Source organism: Lynx rufus, unplaced genomic scaffold (assembly GCF_022079265.1).
Source record: "Lynx rufus isolate CCGP_SWC_20201006 ecotype Redwood Valley unplaced genomic scaffold, mLynRuf1.p SCAF_24, whole genome shotgun sequence".
In the NCBI taxonomy this organism is placed as follows: domain Eukaryota; kingdom Metazoa; phylum Chordata; class Mammalia; order Carnivora; family Felidae; genus Lynx; species Lynx rufus.
The window spans coordinates 1,991,320-2,005,632 of record NW_025814839.1 but is presented as its reverse complement, the minus strand read 5'-3'; the positions used below and the strand labels follow the sequence as shown (position 1 = coordinate 2,005,632).

Sequence of the window (14,313 nt, the reverse complement as noted above, 5' to 3'; positions counted from 1 at the left end):
AACCGTTCCGAAACTAGGTGGCAGTAATGGGTGCACAGCATTGTGGATGTGCTTAATGCTACTGAATTGTACGCTGCAATCAAATGGTTAAAATGGTCAATTTTATGCTAGATGTGCTTTACCGCAATAAAAAAGTCAGTAGATAGCAGCCAGAATATTACTTTTATTGTTGATCAAGCTGAGTGTATGGCTTACAAGTGAGCCCCAGACTGCCTTTCCAGGTGGTCCTGGGCCTAGGACAGGCCCCAGCCCCGCCCTGGGCTCTGTAGGAGCAGAGCAGGATGAATGGCAGCTTGCTCCCAAGAGGAGAGGAGGGGAGGGGCCTGGACCACCCACTCCAGTTCCTCGCTTTCCGCTCACTGCGCTCACTGCCGACACACACACGTCACATAGCCGGGTGGGAGTGAGGGGGAGGCAGGCCTAGTGCCGTTTTGGTAGTGAGCATCCAGGAAGCATTTCTAGGAATGGCAAAGAAGTGTTGGCCCCGCAACAAGCAAGTATGGTTCAGTGAACAAACGCATGGGCCCCACTCCTCTTCTGGGGCCTGTAGTGACAGGCCCTGGAGCCCTCTGCCTGCTTTCTTTTGGAGAGAATGGTCCAACTGGGCGTTAGAAGTTAATCCTACCTGGGATGGACAGGATCCAAAAATCCCCTCCTGGTCCCGTCCACCCCTGTTCTTTATTTCAGCTCCTATTTGTGCAAAGCTTCCATTCCAAAGCGGTCTCTTACCAGCCCGCTGAAGAATTCAGAGTTTGCTAGTCCATCCAACAGCAGTTTTGAGGGAGACCTTTGTTGTACTCTGAATTTCCTGTTCCGGGTCGTGAACCTGTCTTCTAGGAGAGTGGCCCGCGGCAGGGCCATATGAAGATTTTTCATTACGGGAAGAAAGGGTTAGTACTCATTTAGCGGCTCCATGTTTACAAGCGCCTCCCATGCACCAGGCACTGTGCTGGAATGAGTCAGCCGTAGACCTTGGCCTTCTCTTAGTTTGGGGAGAATCTGGGGTCACTGTTCCAACAGGGAGGCCCACGGGGCATGTAGGAGGGCAGTTTGGGGAGGTTAGGCCAGAAGAGGGCTTTGGTAAACATAGAAGCTGTGTTCTCAGAAATCTTTGTAATGTGTTTCTGGTTACACTTTAAAAGGAGGAATGTGGCATAATCCTGAGTTAGACCAAGAAGTACCCCCGTCAGCCATGTCTGGAAGAGGAGTTAAGCTGGAGCAGGGTTGGGGGGACCAGAAGCCCGACTACAGATGCTTTGGGGGCTACTGTTGTAGGGAGCTCTTCAGGGAGCTGCAAGTTCCTGTTTACAAGTGTTTAGAGCAGCCTTTCCTTGTATGTCCCCCAGGAAATGAGACTTTGGGTACCCCCCATGGAAGGAGTCCCAGGTTTGGTCTGTGGACGTCTACATAAGGAATGTCTCCTCTTCTCCCCTTGAAGATTGGCAGGGACCTCAGAGCACCAAAGGCAGTGAGGAGATTTACAGAAATTATGCCCATATTTTCCTAAAAACGTGTCTATGGAATCCTTTTTTCTCTGTAGTACCTTGATGCATAGAACCGTGCGTGTTCCTTCTTAAGATCTTGTCTTGAAATTTGTGTGGGCAAGGAGCGGTCAGTCACCGTGAAAACCATCCTTGCAGCTCTTTCACTGTCTCTGCGTCTGGCGGTGGTTTAAGTTTTGGTTTTGGACTCACTTCTTTGTGTTGGTTGAGCACCACCTGTTGACTGTTGAGATATTACAGAAATCTGGGATGCTGTGATACCAGTTGTGTATTCTGACCTCCTGTATATTTGTGCTGAAGTTTGGCCAAATTTGACATAAACGTCAAGGAAAAGTGAAGCATTTCAGCAAGCGAGGAGGAAGAAGAAGAGAACCCCAGACTGCCCCCGTCGGATTTGGTTTCTAGCCTGTAGGGTTTGAGCTCTCTCTGTATCATCATACCTCTTCATTGTAAGTGATTGAAGTTGTCAGCATGATCTGGCCTCTTTGAGAAGATGGTCTTATGCACATGTCAGTCATTTTCTGTTTTCTTCTTCTTTTTTTTAATGTTTATTTATTTTTGGGAGCGAGAGAGAGAGCACGCACGCGCGCATGTGTGCAGTGGGGGAGGGGCAGAGAGAGAGGGAGACACTCTCATGGGCTCAAACTCATGAACCGCGAGATCGGACGCTCAACCGACTGAGACACCCAGGCGCCCGTGAGTCATGGGTATTTTCTTTAATTTTTTAAAAACATTTTTAATGCTTATTTGTTTTTGAGAGAGAGCGTGCGTGCGCAGTGGGGAGGGGCAGAGAGAGAGGGAGACACAGAATCCGAAGCAGGCTCTGGGCCCTGAGCTGTCAGCACAGAGCCTGACGTGGGGCCCGAGCTCACAAGCTGTGAGATCATGACCTGAGCCAAAGTCGGACGCTCAACCGACTGAGCCACCCAGGCGCCCCTCAGTCACTTTTTCTTCACAAAGCAGGGGTAAGGGTCTGTTTGTATTTAAGCCAATGGTTTTGTGGGGTTTTTTTTTTTAAGTTTATTTATTTTTGAGAGAGAGAGCAAGAGCGAGCAGGGGAAGGGCAGAGAGAGGGAGAGAGAGAATCCCAAGCAGGCTCAGCTCTGTCAGCACAGAGCCTGTCGGGGGGCTGGAACTCACTAACCGTGAGATCAGGACGTGAGGCGAGATCAGAATCGAGTCGATGCTTAAGCATGGATGCAGCCACCCAGGCGCCCCCCCCAGTGGTTAGTTCTTAACAGACACGGCAGGACACCAGAGGTTGTTCTCTTCTCTGGGGTCCTTCCTCGTTTGCATTGTAACCCTTCTGGGCTTCTGTCCTCAGCAGCCCTCTGTGCAGGTGGCCTTTGAATCCTGGGCTTCGGTAAGAGGAAGCTGTCAGTTATAGAAAAAGTGGGTTTTTTTCCCCTTAAGGAAATCTAAAAAAAAGAGGGAGTTTTCTAATTGTTTTTTCCCCCTGGAACCACCTGCCTGGCTAGATACTAAGTTGCTGAAAGATCTTGCAGAGGAGGGGAGGGAAGGTTGGTTTGCCAAGGGGAGGGACCTCATCTACTCTGCTCCCCAGCCCGGTTTAAAGCACCTGCACGCCTCCCCCGGCGCTCTGCCTCGTCCTGGATCTCCCGACCAGGCGTGTTCTGGCTCACGTCAAGGCTCTCACAGGCAGGGGCCACTCGCCACCTTGTGGTTTAGCCCAAGTTTCCTGAGCCTCCAGGCCTTGGCTGAGATGTCACCGCCTTCAGAAAGCGTCTTCTGACTGCTCTGACTGGGTTGGCTATAAGGCTGTGTGCTACCCCAGCCCTCTGTCCTTCTTTGTGACCCTCAGCACCTTGTATGCTCCCCAGGGGCGGGGCCTCATTTCCCCATCTGCCCCTTTCCTCCGCTCGTAGCACTCGCCCTTCTCGAATGAGGGAATGAGACCCAGTTCCTGCCTTCAAAGCGCTTGGACAGGGCTGACCTCTGCCCAGGTCTTTGTTCACTGGTATTGAGGGTGGGCCCACGGGTGTCACTTTTTTCCTCCTGTGGGGAAGGAAGAGCCACGTGACAGTGGTGGCAAACACGAAAGAAAGAACTCTTCAAGTCAGGGGGTGTTAAGACTCGGGCTTTTCAGAAGTAACTTGGAGATGGCTATTAATAACATATTTTGCTTTAGGCTTACCAGTTATATGTGTCTAAGCGTATATGTGTACATACATACGCACCGTCACTTAATCCTTATGCACATACTCTGGAGGAGATGGTATCATCCTGAGTTATTACTATCCAGCTGTCAGACAGGTTACCCAACTGCAAAGGCTGCCCGGTGCACGTGTGATGCAGCCGAGGCTCCAGCCCTGGCCACTGGCCCTGAGTGCAAGCGGACCACTCGGAGCTGGGTTAGGAGTGCCTTTGGACTGGGGACAGGCAGCAAGGAGGGTGTGTGACCGGTTTGAAGCCTCTAACCCTTTGAGCTGAGGCTGCTGCTGTCCGTCCCTCCGATTCTTACGAGGGCGTCCTGTGATGTTTTCTCTCTGCGGATCGTAGCCTTCTGGCCTGTGTGATCTGAAGCCTGGCCCCCTGGGGTGAGTGGGGGAGGCTTGAGGTCTTTGCCAGGCGCATGGCCAGGGGCTTTGCTTTATAAGCCAGGTTCTCGGGTTCCGGTAAGTCTTCCTGTTTGGGTGCCGTCTCTGGAGATAACTGTTGTTCTTCCTCACAAGGTCTTTCTGAGTTGGGTCAGCAGAAGAGGCAGGGCTGTGGCTCACAGGTAGAACGCCCTGATCCCCCTTGGATGTGGACCGAAGATGGCGCCTTGCACGCCTCATGCCCTCTGAAAAAGGGAAACCCCGTGTCAGCCACCCAGAGGTGGCTTCTATCTTAGCACTTGGAAAACTCAACTCTCCGAGAAGGCTGTGCCAGGTGGTGCGCCTCGCCTGCTGTTAGCTTGGTGTGTGGGGCTCTTTAACTCATCCGGCGAACAGTTATTACCTGAGCCCCTGCTGTATGCCAGGTTCTCCGCTGGGTGCTCAGGGTGATGACATCTCACGGGCTGCGTGGAGGTGTGGGTGTAGACATTGCTTTGTGGAGGGTAGCTCGGTGCTGCCTTTGAGTCTGAATGGTGCTCAGGGAGCCCTGAAGGGGTCAGCAGCAGCCTGGGGGAGGCCAGATGGTATTGCAGCAGCGTGTTAAAGGACGAGCAGGTGGCAGAAGGAGCTCCATGAAGAGTGAAGACCGTGTGCGCACAGGCCTGGAGGCAGGAGAGGGCCCCACAGGCTCTAAGGCCAGTGGGACACTTGTGTGCCTGTATTGTAAGTGCCTCCTGGGGACTGGTGGCAAAGGAGACGGACCAGGTTAAAGGAGCTTGGCTTTCATTCAGTCGCCAGCAGATTTCCTTCTTTCTTTTTTCGCCCCAGCCTTATTGGGTTGTAATCGACATACAACATTGCACAAGTTTCAGAAGAAGCACAACGTGATGGTTTGCTATATTGAAAAATCAAAAGATTCTTAATTTTTTATTATGAAAAATTTAAAAGACCTGTGAAAGCCAGCAGCCTAGGGCAGTCACCACATACCCATCCTCCCACTGCAAACTTCGCAGCCGCAGCCAGCCCTTCCTCCCCTGCGAGCCGCGGACACCATTGCCGCCACACACACCTCCCCTTCCCTGCTGCTGATCCCTTTGAAGAAATCCCGGAGTGACGTGTGTATTCTCTCAAGCCTAGCCTGTGGCTTGTGATAGATTACTCTAGGTCTGGAGTGATCGGGTGGCACTTTGTGATTTTGTTTCATTTTCAGAGGAACCACTAAGTTTCCCTTCTTGGTCTTGCCTTTCAGTGGGAAGTTGGTGTCTCCAAAGTGGAAGAATTTCAAGGGCCTGAAGCTCCAGTGGAGAGACAAGATACGGCTCAATAATGCCATCTGGCGGGCGTGGTACATGCAGTGTGAGTGCTACTTGGCCTTCTGGCAGGAGGGGACCGCGGGGGCCCCAAGGTTCTAGCACCTGGAAGCCTGTGCACCTCGGGTCCCCAGAGCGCACTTTCCAGACATTGTGCCTCAAAAGGAAGCCTCTCCTGGGCAGTCTGCAGCAATAGGAAAACCAAGCCGGATCCTAATGAACTGGATGCTTCTCGGCCATCAGGCACGGGGGGCCAGTCATGTGGTCATGTAGTTGCCTATAATCTGCAGGAGACAGACGTGTTAGCCAGTTGCTCACAGCATCATGTGCCCACTGTTAGGTTAGGCGCTTGGGCCCAGTGTTGTAAAGGCAGAGGAGGAAGGAGGGGTTAGTTCTTTTCAGGGGAGTCAAGGAGGGCGTAGCAGAGAGCGACATTCAAAGAGTCAGGGAACAGTTCCTATTTTCAAAGAAGATGCAGACCCAGGCCTCATTCTGTTTCTAGCTGGCTTTCGTGCAGGTAGATCCTGTGGCCTCTGTAGGAGATCCGCGTGCTGGGGGCATGCTTGGGTTAGGCTGGCATTTCTCTTGATAAGCCAGACTGCCTACCTTACCTATGAGTTACAGATTCTTTTCCTTTATTCTCTGAAATCTCATTTTCGAGGGAAGGAGGGCCGCACCTTGAGGGGCACGTGGACAGAGCGGGCAGGGGTTCCTTCAGGGGTCTTGGTCATAGCAATGATGTCTCCTCGTTTCTCTGCCCAGATTTGGAGAAGCGCAAGAATCCCGTGTGCCACTTCGTCACTCCACTAGATGGCTCTGTTGAAGTGGATGAGCATCGCAGGCCAGAGGTACTTGGCCCTGGACCATTAGTAGCTGGAAAGGATCCTCCCTCATCAGGAGGAAGCAGCTCTCCCAGGGCTGGGAATAGGGGGTGGATTCCGCAGCGGGGGTTCAGGGAAAAGGTCTAGCCTTGCTGCCCTGGCCGCCATGGTGTCCTCGCAAGGACGAGGATGTGACAGCCCACGGGACTCCCCTCTTCTCTGGCTGGGCTGACCTGAGGACTAAGGGGTTCTCTCCCCGGGACTTACCCTCAATGTTGGCATTTCTCTGGACGTCAGCTGGGAGGGATTTGGTCTCCTTACAAGACAGATTATCTTCAACAAAGAATGATCTCAAGGGACGCCTGGGTGGCTCAGTCGGTCGAGCGTCTCTTCTTTTTTTATAAAAAAAAATGTTGATGTTTATTTATTTATTTTTTTTAATTTTTTTTTTTCAACGTTTATTTATTTTTGGGACAGAGAGAGACAGAGCATGAACGGGCGAGGGGCAGAGAGAGAGGGAGACACAGAATCAGAAACAGGCTCCAGGCTCTGAGCCATCAGCCCAGAGCCCGATGCGGGGCTCGAACTCACAGACCGCGAGATTGTGACCTGGCTGAAGTCGGACGCTTAACCGACTGCGCCACCCAGGCGCCCCTGATGTTTATTTTTGAGAGAGAGAGTCAAGCGGGAAAGGGTCAGAGAGAGGGAGACACAGAATCTGAAGCAGGCTCCAGGCTCCGAGCTGTCAGCACAGAGCCCAGCGCAGGGCTTGAATCCACAAACTGTGAGATCATGACCTGAGCCAAAGTCGGACATTAACCCACTGAGCCACCCAGGCACCCCAAGTGTCTGACTCTTGATTTCAGTTCAGGTCGTGATCTCAGGGTCATGGGATCGAGCCCCATATCAGGCTCCACACTGAGTGTAAAGCCTGCTTGGGATTTCTCTCTCTCTCTCCCTCTCTCTCCCTCTCTCTCCCTCTCTCTCCCTCTCTTTCCCTCTCTCTCCCTCTCTCTCCCTCTCTCTCCCTCTCTCTCCCTCTCTCTCCCTCTTTCTCCCTCTCTCCCCCTCTCTCTCCCTCCCTTCCCCCCTTCCCCCCTTCCCCCCTCTACCCCTCTCCCCAGCTTTTATGCGTGCATGCGTGCTTTCTCTCTCAAAAAATAAAATCCTTAAAAAAAATGACTTCAAGATCTTTATATGCTGAGATAGGAAGATACTGAAGAAATAGTAAATGAAAAAAAAAGTTGCACAACTGTATTTTAGTAACTTTATGTTAAATTTTTTAAAGTGTGTATCTAGAGGTGCCTGGGTGGCTCAATTAAGTGTCTGACTTTGGCTCAGGTCATGATCTCACACTTTATGGGTTTGAGCCCATGTTGGGCTCTGTGCTGACAGCTCAGAGCCTGGAGCCTGCTTCGGATTCTATGCCTCCCTCACTCTCTCTGCCCCACCCATGCTCGTGGGCACACACGTGCACTCTCTCAAAAATAAACTTTAATTTTTTTTAATAAAAAAGAAGTGTATCTATGTGATTATGGGTGTGTAGGAAAAGTCTAGAAGGATCTACAGAAATCCTTTATTGGTGGGTACTTCTGGGAAGGAGGATTACAGTGAGGCAGGTACCCTTTACACCCTTCTGCATTGTTTCAGTGCTATCCAAGCACATCTCACTGTTTGGATGGAATGGGAAAAATTAGAAAGTAACCCAATGAAAGACCCTTTTGAGCTGTGGGGTGTGTCTGATATTAGACAATATTAAGGAATATCATTTTGTTGGGTTTGGTGATAATACTGTATTATCCACTGTGAAGATTCTTCACTGTCAGACCCACAGTGAAGTATTTTTGGGTGAAATTAAATGGGTCTTAACGATACCTGGGACTCGCTTTAATATACTCCAGCCGTAAACAAAAAGCAATCTGAAAGTGAGGCCGGCTCTCTGAGGCAGTCATGATTTCTTTGTTGCCAGAGCGCTTCAGGGATATCTTGGAAGGGGCTCCCGTGCATGATGGGAAGGTTGAAGTAGCTACTCTTGGAGTCACTTTCCACCTAAAACTTCTGTGATTGGCCGTTTGTTTTCACCCTTCGAAAATGTGGCAGGGTCTCCTGGATCAGGCATTCACTGCTACCCCTGGCTCTCTCCGTAGGGCTCTTCCAGCACCAGGGCGGAGGGCCCTCTCCCTCTGCCTCTCCCTCTCCCTCTCCCTCTCCCTCTCCCTCTCCGTCTCCCTCTCCCTCTCCCTCTCCGCCTCTCCCTCTGCCTCTCCGCCTCTCCCTCTCCCTCTCCCTCTCTCCCTCTCCCTCTCCCTCTCCCTCTCTCCCTCTCCCTCTCCCTCTCCCTCTCCCTCTCCCTCTCCCTCTGCCTCTGCCTCTCCGTCTCCCTCTCCCTCTCCGCCTCTCCCTCTGCCTCTCCGCCTCTCCCTCTCCCTCTCCCTCTCTCCCTCTCCCTCTCCCTCTCCCTCTCCCTCTCTCCCTCTCCCTCTCCCTCTCCCTCTCCCTCTCCCTCTCCCTCTCCCTCTGCCTCTCCGTCTCCCTCTCCCTCTCCGCCTCTCCCTCTGCCTCTCCGCCTCTCCCTCTCCCTCTCCCTCTCTCCCTCTCCCTCTCCCTCTCTCCCTCTCCCTCTCCCTCTCCCTCTCCCTCTCCCTCTCCCTCTCCCTCTCCGCCCCTCCCTCTCCGCCTCTGCCTCTGCCTCTGCCTCTGCCTCTGCCTCTGCCTCTCCCTCTCCCCCTCTCCCTCTCTCCGTCTCCCCCCTCCCCCCCATCTCTCTCCCTCTCCCCTGCCCAAGCACTCTCTCTGACCCATGCTCCAATCCGGACCCTTAGGAACCATGCTGCCGAAGCTGCCCTTGGTCATCTGAGGTCGTGAAATAAAAGCACGTCCTTAGGTAGAGGCTGGTCGTAGCACCGGAGAGGCGGACACGTCGGTGAATGAGGTTGTAGGCGCGTGGCAGGGCCCTCTGAGCCGCGCTGCCCGGGGCTGACTTCCGGTGTCAGACACATCTCTGTCTTCAGGCTGAGTTCTGCCGGTCAGCCTGGATGCCCCTCTTTTGACCGTGACCTGCCTCTCTTCACAGGCCATCACTACAGAAGGGAAGTACTGGAAGAGCCGCATTGAGATCGTGATCCGGGAATATCACAAGTGGAGAACCTACTTCAAGAAAAGGGTACCCGGCTTGGGCTCCAAGAAGAGCATGTGCAGGAAGCCCCCGTAGAGGAGGGAAGGACCGAAGGCCTGTATCCAGACGCTGGCCCCCGAGGTCGTGGCTCCATTGCTGCTCCCGTGGCAGCCAGTGTTCTAGCCCAGCCCGAGTGGTGGACCTGCTTCGGTCGTGTTACCTGTGCTCTCAGTTTCTCCCGCTGCGAACCGGGGCTGTTTATTCCACAGACGCTGGTTGGGAATCTCGTCTCTGCCCAGCGTGGGCCTGGCGACGGCAGAGAGCAAGACCCCTCACAGGCCTCCCAGGGAGAAGAGGCCCGGATGGTTCTGGGAGGAGAGGCCGAGGGCCTCATCCCCTCCCAGGCCCCTGAGTGAAGCTCTTTTCTCCTCTTTTCTCCGCAGCTGCAGCAGCACAAGGATGAGGACCTCTCCAGCCTGGCCCGGGTGAGTGCACGGTGGGGCTGGGAGGACCCGCAGAGGAACCCTCCTCTGACGGGAAGCGGCAATGATGTGGGCGGCCCCACGGGGAAGCCTGCAGCCGAAGGTGGTAGGGACACAGGCTGTCCCCGCAGCTCCAAGGGGGCCACCCCCCTTCTCACACAGAGGACATGCAGGCTAAGGAAACAGGCCAGTTCTCCCTGCTCACCCACCGCCTCATCTCTTAGAGCAGCCCTTGCCGCTCCGTAAACTAGGGTAGCGCCTCCCTGCATGATGGGATTGGGAGTTCTGAGTTCACCAGTCCCCTGGGACTTGTCCTTCCCCTTCTGTTGGCGGTAGGATGATGACATGCTTTATTGGCACAAACGTGGGGACGGATGGAAGACCCCGGTGCCCATGGAGGAGGACCCACTGCTGGACACAGACATGCTCATGTCAGAATTCAGCGACACCCTCTTCTCCACACTTTCCTCTCACCAGCCGGTGGCCTGGCCCAACCCCCGGGAAATAGGTAACCCACCTCTGGATCCTTGGCTTCCAACACGCAGCTGGTGTCCTTCTCTGCCAGCCCCGCCCGCCCCCCCCCCCCGGGGCCCCCAGGGCAGGATTTGCCTCAAGGCCATCTCTTAGCTGCAGGGCACCACTTATTTAGGGCAGGCTGCCAGAAAGATTGGCCAGTGTCACTGGCATCTGAGGGTCACATGAACTGAGAGCGTGGGGACTGCAAATGGGCCTTCCTGGGCAGCTGTCATGCCTGTGGTGCCACTGTGAGAAGACGGTGGGGATTTGGTCTGAATCAGTTTGCCATTTCTGATACTGTCCCCTGAGCGGAGGATCTGTGCCTAGGCCGAGTGACAGGGCCTCTGACTCACTGTGAAGAAAATCAGGTATTCCTGGGCATGACCTTTTACCTGGCAGCATTCAGGCATCCAGTTACCCTTCAGGGAAGAGCCCACAGACCAGCAGTTAGAACCAGGGATCTCTGCATAGCTGTTCTTGCGTTTGTTGGAATACTCACTTCACTCTTCTTATAAAAACTCACTTTCTTTCCTGCCTTCTGAAGGGGGAGAATAGCCATGAACTCACAAGAAGGTAGAAATTCCAGCCATCTCCCTGCACTTCTCCTTGGAAGAATCTGGAGTGTGAACAGGGCCAGGAGGACCCGTTCCAGGCCTTTTATGTGTTCCTGCAACATTGCCTGAGAAGGCAGAATGATGCCTCTGTCTCCTTTCTGATTCTTGCAGCACATCTGGGGAATGCCGACATGATCCAGCCGGGGCTCATCCCCCTGCAGCCCAACCTGGACTTCATGGACACATTTGAACCTTTCCAGGGTGAGGACTCGGGGCAGGCAGAGAGCATGGCTGCTGGGATCTCCTTTTGCCCAGGACAGAGCACACTGGTGCTTCCCCTTCGTGGAGGGGACTGTTAGAATGGGCAGAGGGGAAGACTTGGAATTTTTCCAGAACTACCTTTTTTTTGGTAGTAGTTGCAAGGTCTGGGAAGCTTTTCTGTCACACGGTTCTCTCTCAAGGGAATCGCCATTCTCATTCCTGCCGTCTCAGATCCTCAGGTTTGCCCAGAACCGTAAGCAGTTCTCCCTCTAGGCAGCAGAGGGCGCTGGCAACACAGCCGCCTCCCAGCAGTGTCCTGCAGTTAGAACTGGGCTCGTAAGAGCCCACGAAACACCAGGCCTGGGAGTATTTCAGAGCCCACACTAGTTGCCAGCATGAGCGGTTCCAATCAGAGGGCCTCTTTCTGCAGAGTTACCTCAGGGGGGAACGCCCTCAGGGGGGAATGCCATGGCACTCCTCTGGGTAAGATGGGGCTCAGTGCCCTGTTCGCTTGGATCTTAATTCAAGGATGTGATGGGCACACGGAGCTCAAAGGCCCCCGCTGTTGTCTTTCAGACCTCTTCTCTTCCAGCCGCTCCATTTTTGGTTCCGTGCTGCCTGCTCCTGTCTCAGCACCTGCACCAGATCCCAACAGCCCACCTGCTCAGGTAGAGGGAGTGGGGGCAGGGGGGCCGAGGGCCAGGCTAATAAGGAACCACACAGTCATAAGCAACACACGAGGGCTTGCCAGATCTAGGGCTGAACACACAACTAACGCATAAAGAAGTTATTCTGGCCCTCCTCGAAAGCACGCAGAGATATCCAAGAGGGGAGAGAGACTGTCAGTAAGCAGGCGCCCCTGCCTAAGACTGCACATAACCTGTGTGCCGTGAGCTCTGTTCTGACCAGTTTAGAGAGGCTTAGCAAAGAAAAACATAGATCGCTAATAAAAACAAGTTCTGTGTATTTCTCTTACTTTTTACTCAACAATTAACAGTAGTTGGTTATCGGGTGCTGGGGCTGCAGAGCTGAATGAGGCATGGCTCTTTGCCCTCAGGGGCTCTCAGGCTGGTACCCGTATCCAGTTAGACACCAGAAACCTGGCCCCATCTTCTTCCATCTGGCTCTGGGAAGAAGTTCTTCTATAGAGACTGAGATCCTGACAATCGATTCCTTATAGCGTTTCTCTTTTAGGAAGAGGTGACCTCTAGAAGTTGATACGTGAAACTGTCCTGGGGGAACCCCATGAGCAGCTGTGATCCAGGCTGCCTCTGCTCTGTAACAGAAGATGGCAGGGACTTTGGGGGGACCCCTGCTGGACTTCAGAAACAAGATACTCCCAGGCCTAGAGCCAACTGTGTGCAGACAGTCGCTTTGTCTGAGCTCTGTGTTATCATTTAGTCCCTAATGGAAACAAGACCCCTGCGGATGCCTGGGGAGACACAGCTCCGTTCCCCCCAGTTAGCAGCCGTGGGGACGGGAACCATCGCCTTGTCCCTCTGTCCGGAGGTTCTGCTCAGGCGCCCACCACACGTTGTTGGACTTTGTGGTGTGTTGTACCGGGAAGTGATGGCAAGTTGTGTGATCCAGCACTTGTCCTTCCTTTCTCAGGAGAGCATCCTGCCAGCCCCTGCTCTCCCCACCGTGAACCTCCCTGATGGCCTCATTTCGCCTCCTGCAGCCACCACCCTAGACCCTACGGATAGGCCAGGCTGCGATCGAGCTCCCCGACCTGGAGACCCCTTTATCCAGCCTACAGACTTCGGTCCCTCTGCACAGCCTCTGAGTGTCCCCCAGCCTTTCCTCCCGGTGTTCACCATGCCCTTGCTGTCTCCCAGCCCTGCCCCGGCGCCTGCTTCCCCTGCTCTGCCGTTAGCCCCACCCCCGGCCACTGCCTTGAGCCCCCTGGCTCCACCCGCCTTCCTACAGCCGAAGTTTGCTGGAGCCAGCAAGTCGCCCTCCGTCATCACGCACACGGCCTCCGCCACCCTCACCCATGATGCATCTGCCACCACCTTCAGCCAGAGCCAGGGCCTGGTCATCACCACCCACCATCCCACCCCCTCGGTGTCACCCTGTGGCCTGGCACTGCCTCCAGTCACCCGGCCTCCAACCGCTGGGCCTTCTCAACCCTGTTTAACTTTTGTGCAACCCAAACCGGTCTCCTTGACTGGGGGGAGGCCCAAGCAGCCCCCCAAAATAGTGCCTGCTCCCAAACCTGAGCCCGTGTCCTTGGTATTGAAGAATGCTTGCATCGCCTCAGGTAAGTCAGTGGAGGGAAGCCAGAGTCTGGTCTCCCCTTCCTGAGGAATATTTCCCTGTCCCCGAGGCTTGCAAACTTGTCACACACACGCGCGCGCGCGCACACACACACACACACAGTGGCGTGAAAGGAGTGTTCTGATCTGCATGTGTGTGATCTAGTCTCTTATGTATACCCTCTGTTGTTCTTTTAAAGTTAGTCTCAACCCAGTTTGAAAAAGCATGGTCCGGGTGATCTCTAATCCGTCCTAGGTCTATAGGTCTATAATCTGTCCCCTTCAAGGAGAAGTTACAAAACAAAGGTCAGGTACCCTTGTGGTCTTGTCTTTCCTGTGGTGAGGAAAGCAATGTCTGAGCAGCAACAGGGGCTATGCTTCTCCTGGGGAGCACCGTGCAGTGGGCCTGGGCCTGGGCCCAGCCAGGCCGCCCGTGGCTCAGGGACACCGCCCTCACCTTCTTGTTCTGGCAGCTGCCTTTTCAGGACAACCTCAAGCAGTGATTATGACATCAGGCCCTCTGAAGAGAGAAGGGATGTTGGCTTCTACTGTGTCCCAGTCCAATGTGGTCCTCACGCCTGCCTCCATTGCCCGGGTGAGAGGGCCCTGGACGGACCCTCAGCATCCTTATAACCGCAGTGTGGCCCTGTTCTTGGGTGGTCCTCACCCAGCACGACTGTAGTTGGGGGTGACCTCTCTCTCCTGTGTCACTCAGGCTCCTGGAGTCACGGAGTTCCACAGTGGCATCCTGGTGACAGACCTTGGCCATCCCACGAGCAGCCAGCCAGCCCCTGTCTCTCGGCTCTTCTCTCCAGGCACAGTGCAAGAGTCCCTGGTGAAGGGCGAGCAGGCCTCTGCCACGGGTTCCAGTGAGTGTGTGCTCCAGCGGAGCAGTTGGGACTTCGTGGGCCAACTGAGAGCTCCCACTCCTGGGTC

General features: G+C 54.3%; 1 protein-coding gene across 1 annotated transcript in view; it reads left to right on the top strand.

Moving 5' to 3' along the window:
* MLXIP (MLX interacting protein) overlaps positions 1 to 14,313 on the top strand; it is a 61,207-nt gene that overhangs the window by 37,185 nt on the left and 9,709 nt on the right. Inside the window, exons 2-11 of the mRNA XM_047088514.1 lie at positions 5,310 to 5,416; positions 6,133 to 6,218; positions 9,265 to 9,354; positions 9,750 to 9,791; positions 10,125 to 10,296; positions 11,030 to 11,119; positions 11,696 to 11,787; positions 12,731 to 13,382; positions 13,851 to 13,972; positions 14,093 to 14,246. Coding sequence (XP_046944470.1) covers positions 5,310 to 5,416; positions 6,133 to 6,218; positions 9,265 to 9,354; positions 9,750 to 9,791; positions 10,125 to 10,296; positions 11,030 to 11,119; positions 11,696 to 11,787; positions 12,731 to 13,382; positions 13,851 to 13,972; positions 14,093 to 14,246 — 1,607 coding nt within the window. The remainder of the gene's footprint in view (positions 1 to 5,309; positions 5,417 to 6,132; positions 6,219 to 9,264; positions 9,355 to 9,749; positions 9,792 to 10,124; positions 10,297 to 11,029; positions 11,120 to 11,695; positions 11,788 to 12,730; positions 13,383 to 13,850; positions 13,973 to 14,092; positions 14,247 to 14,313) is intronic.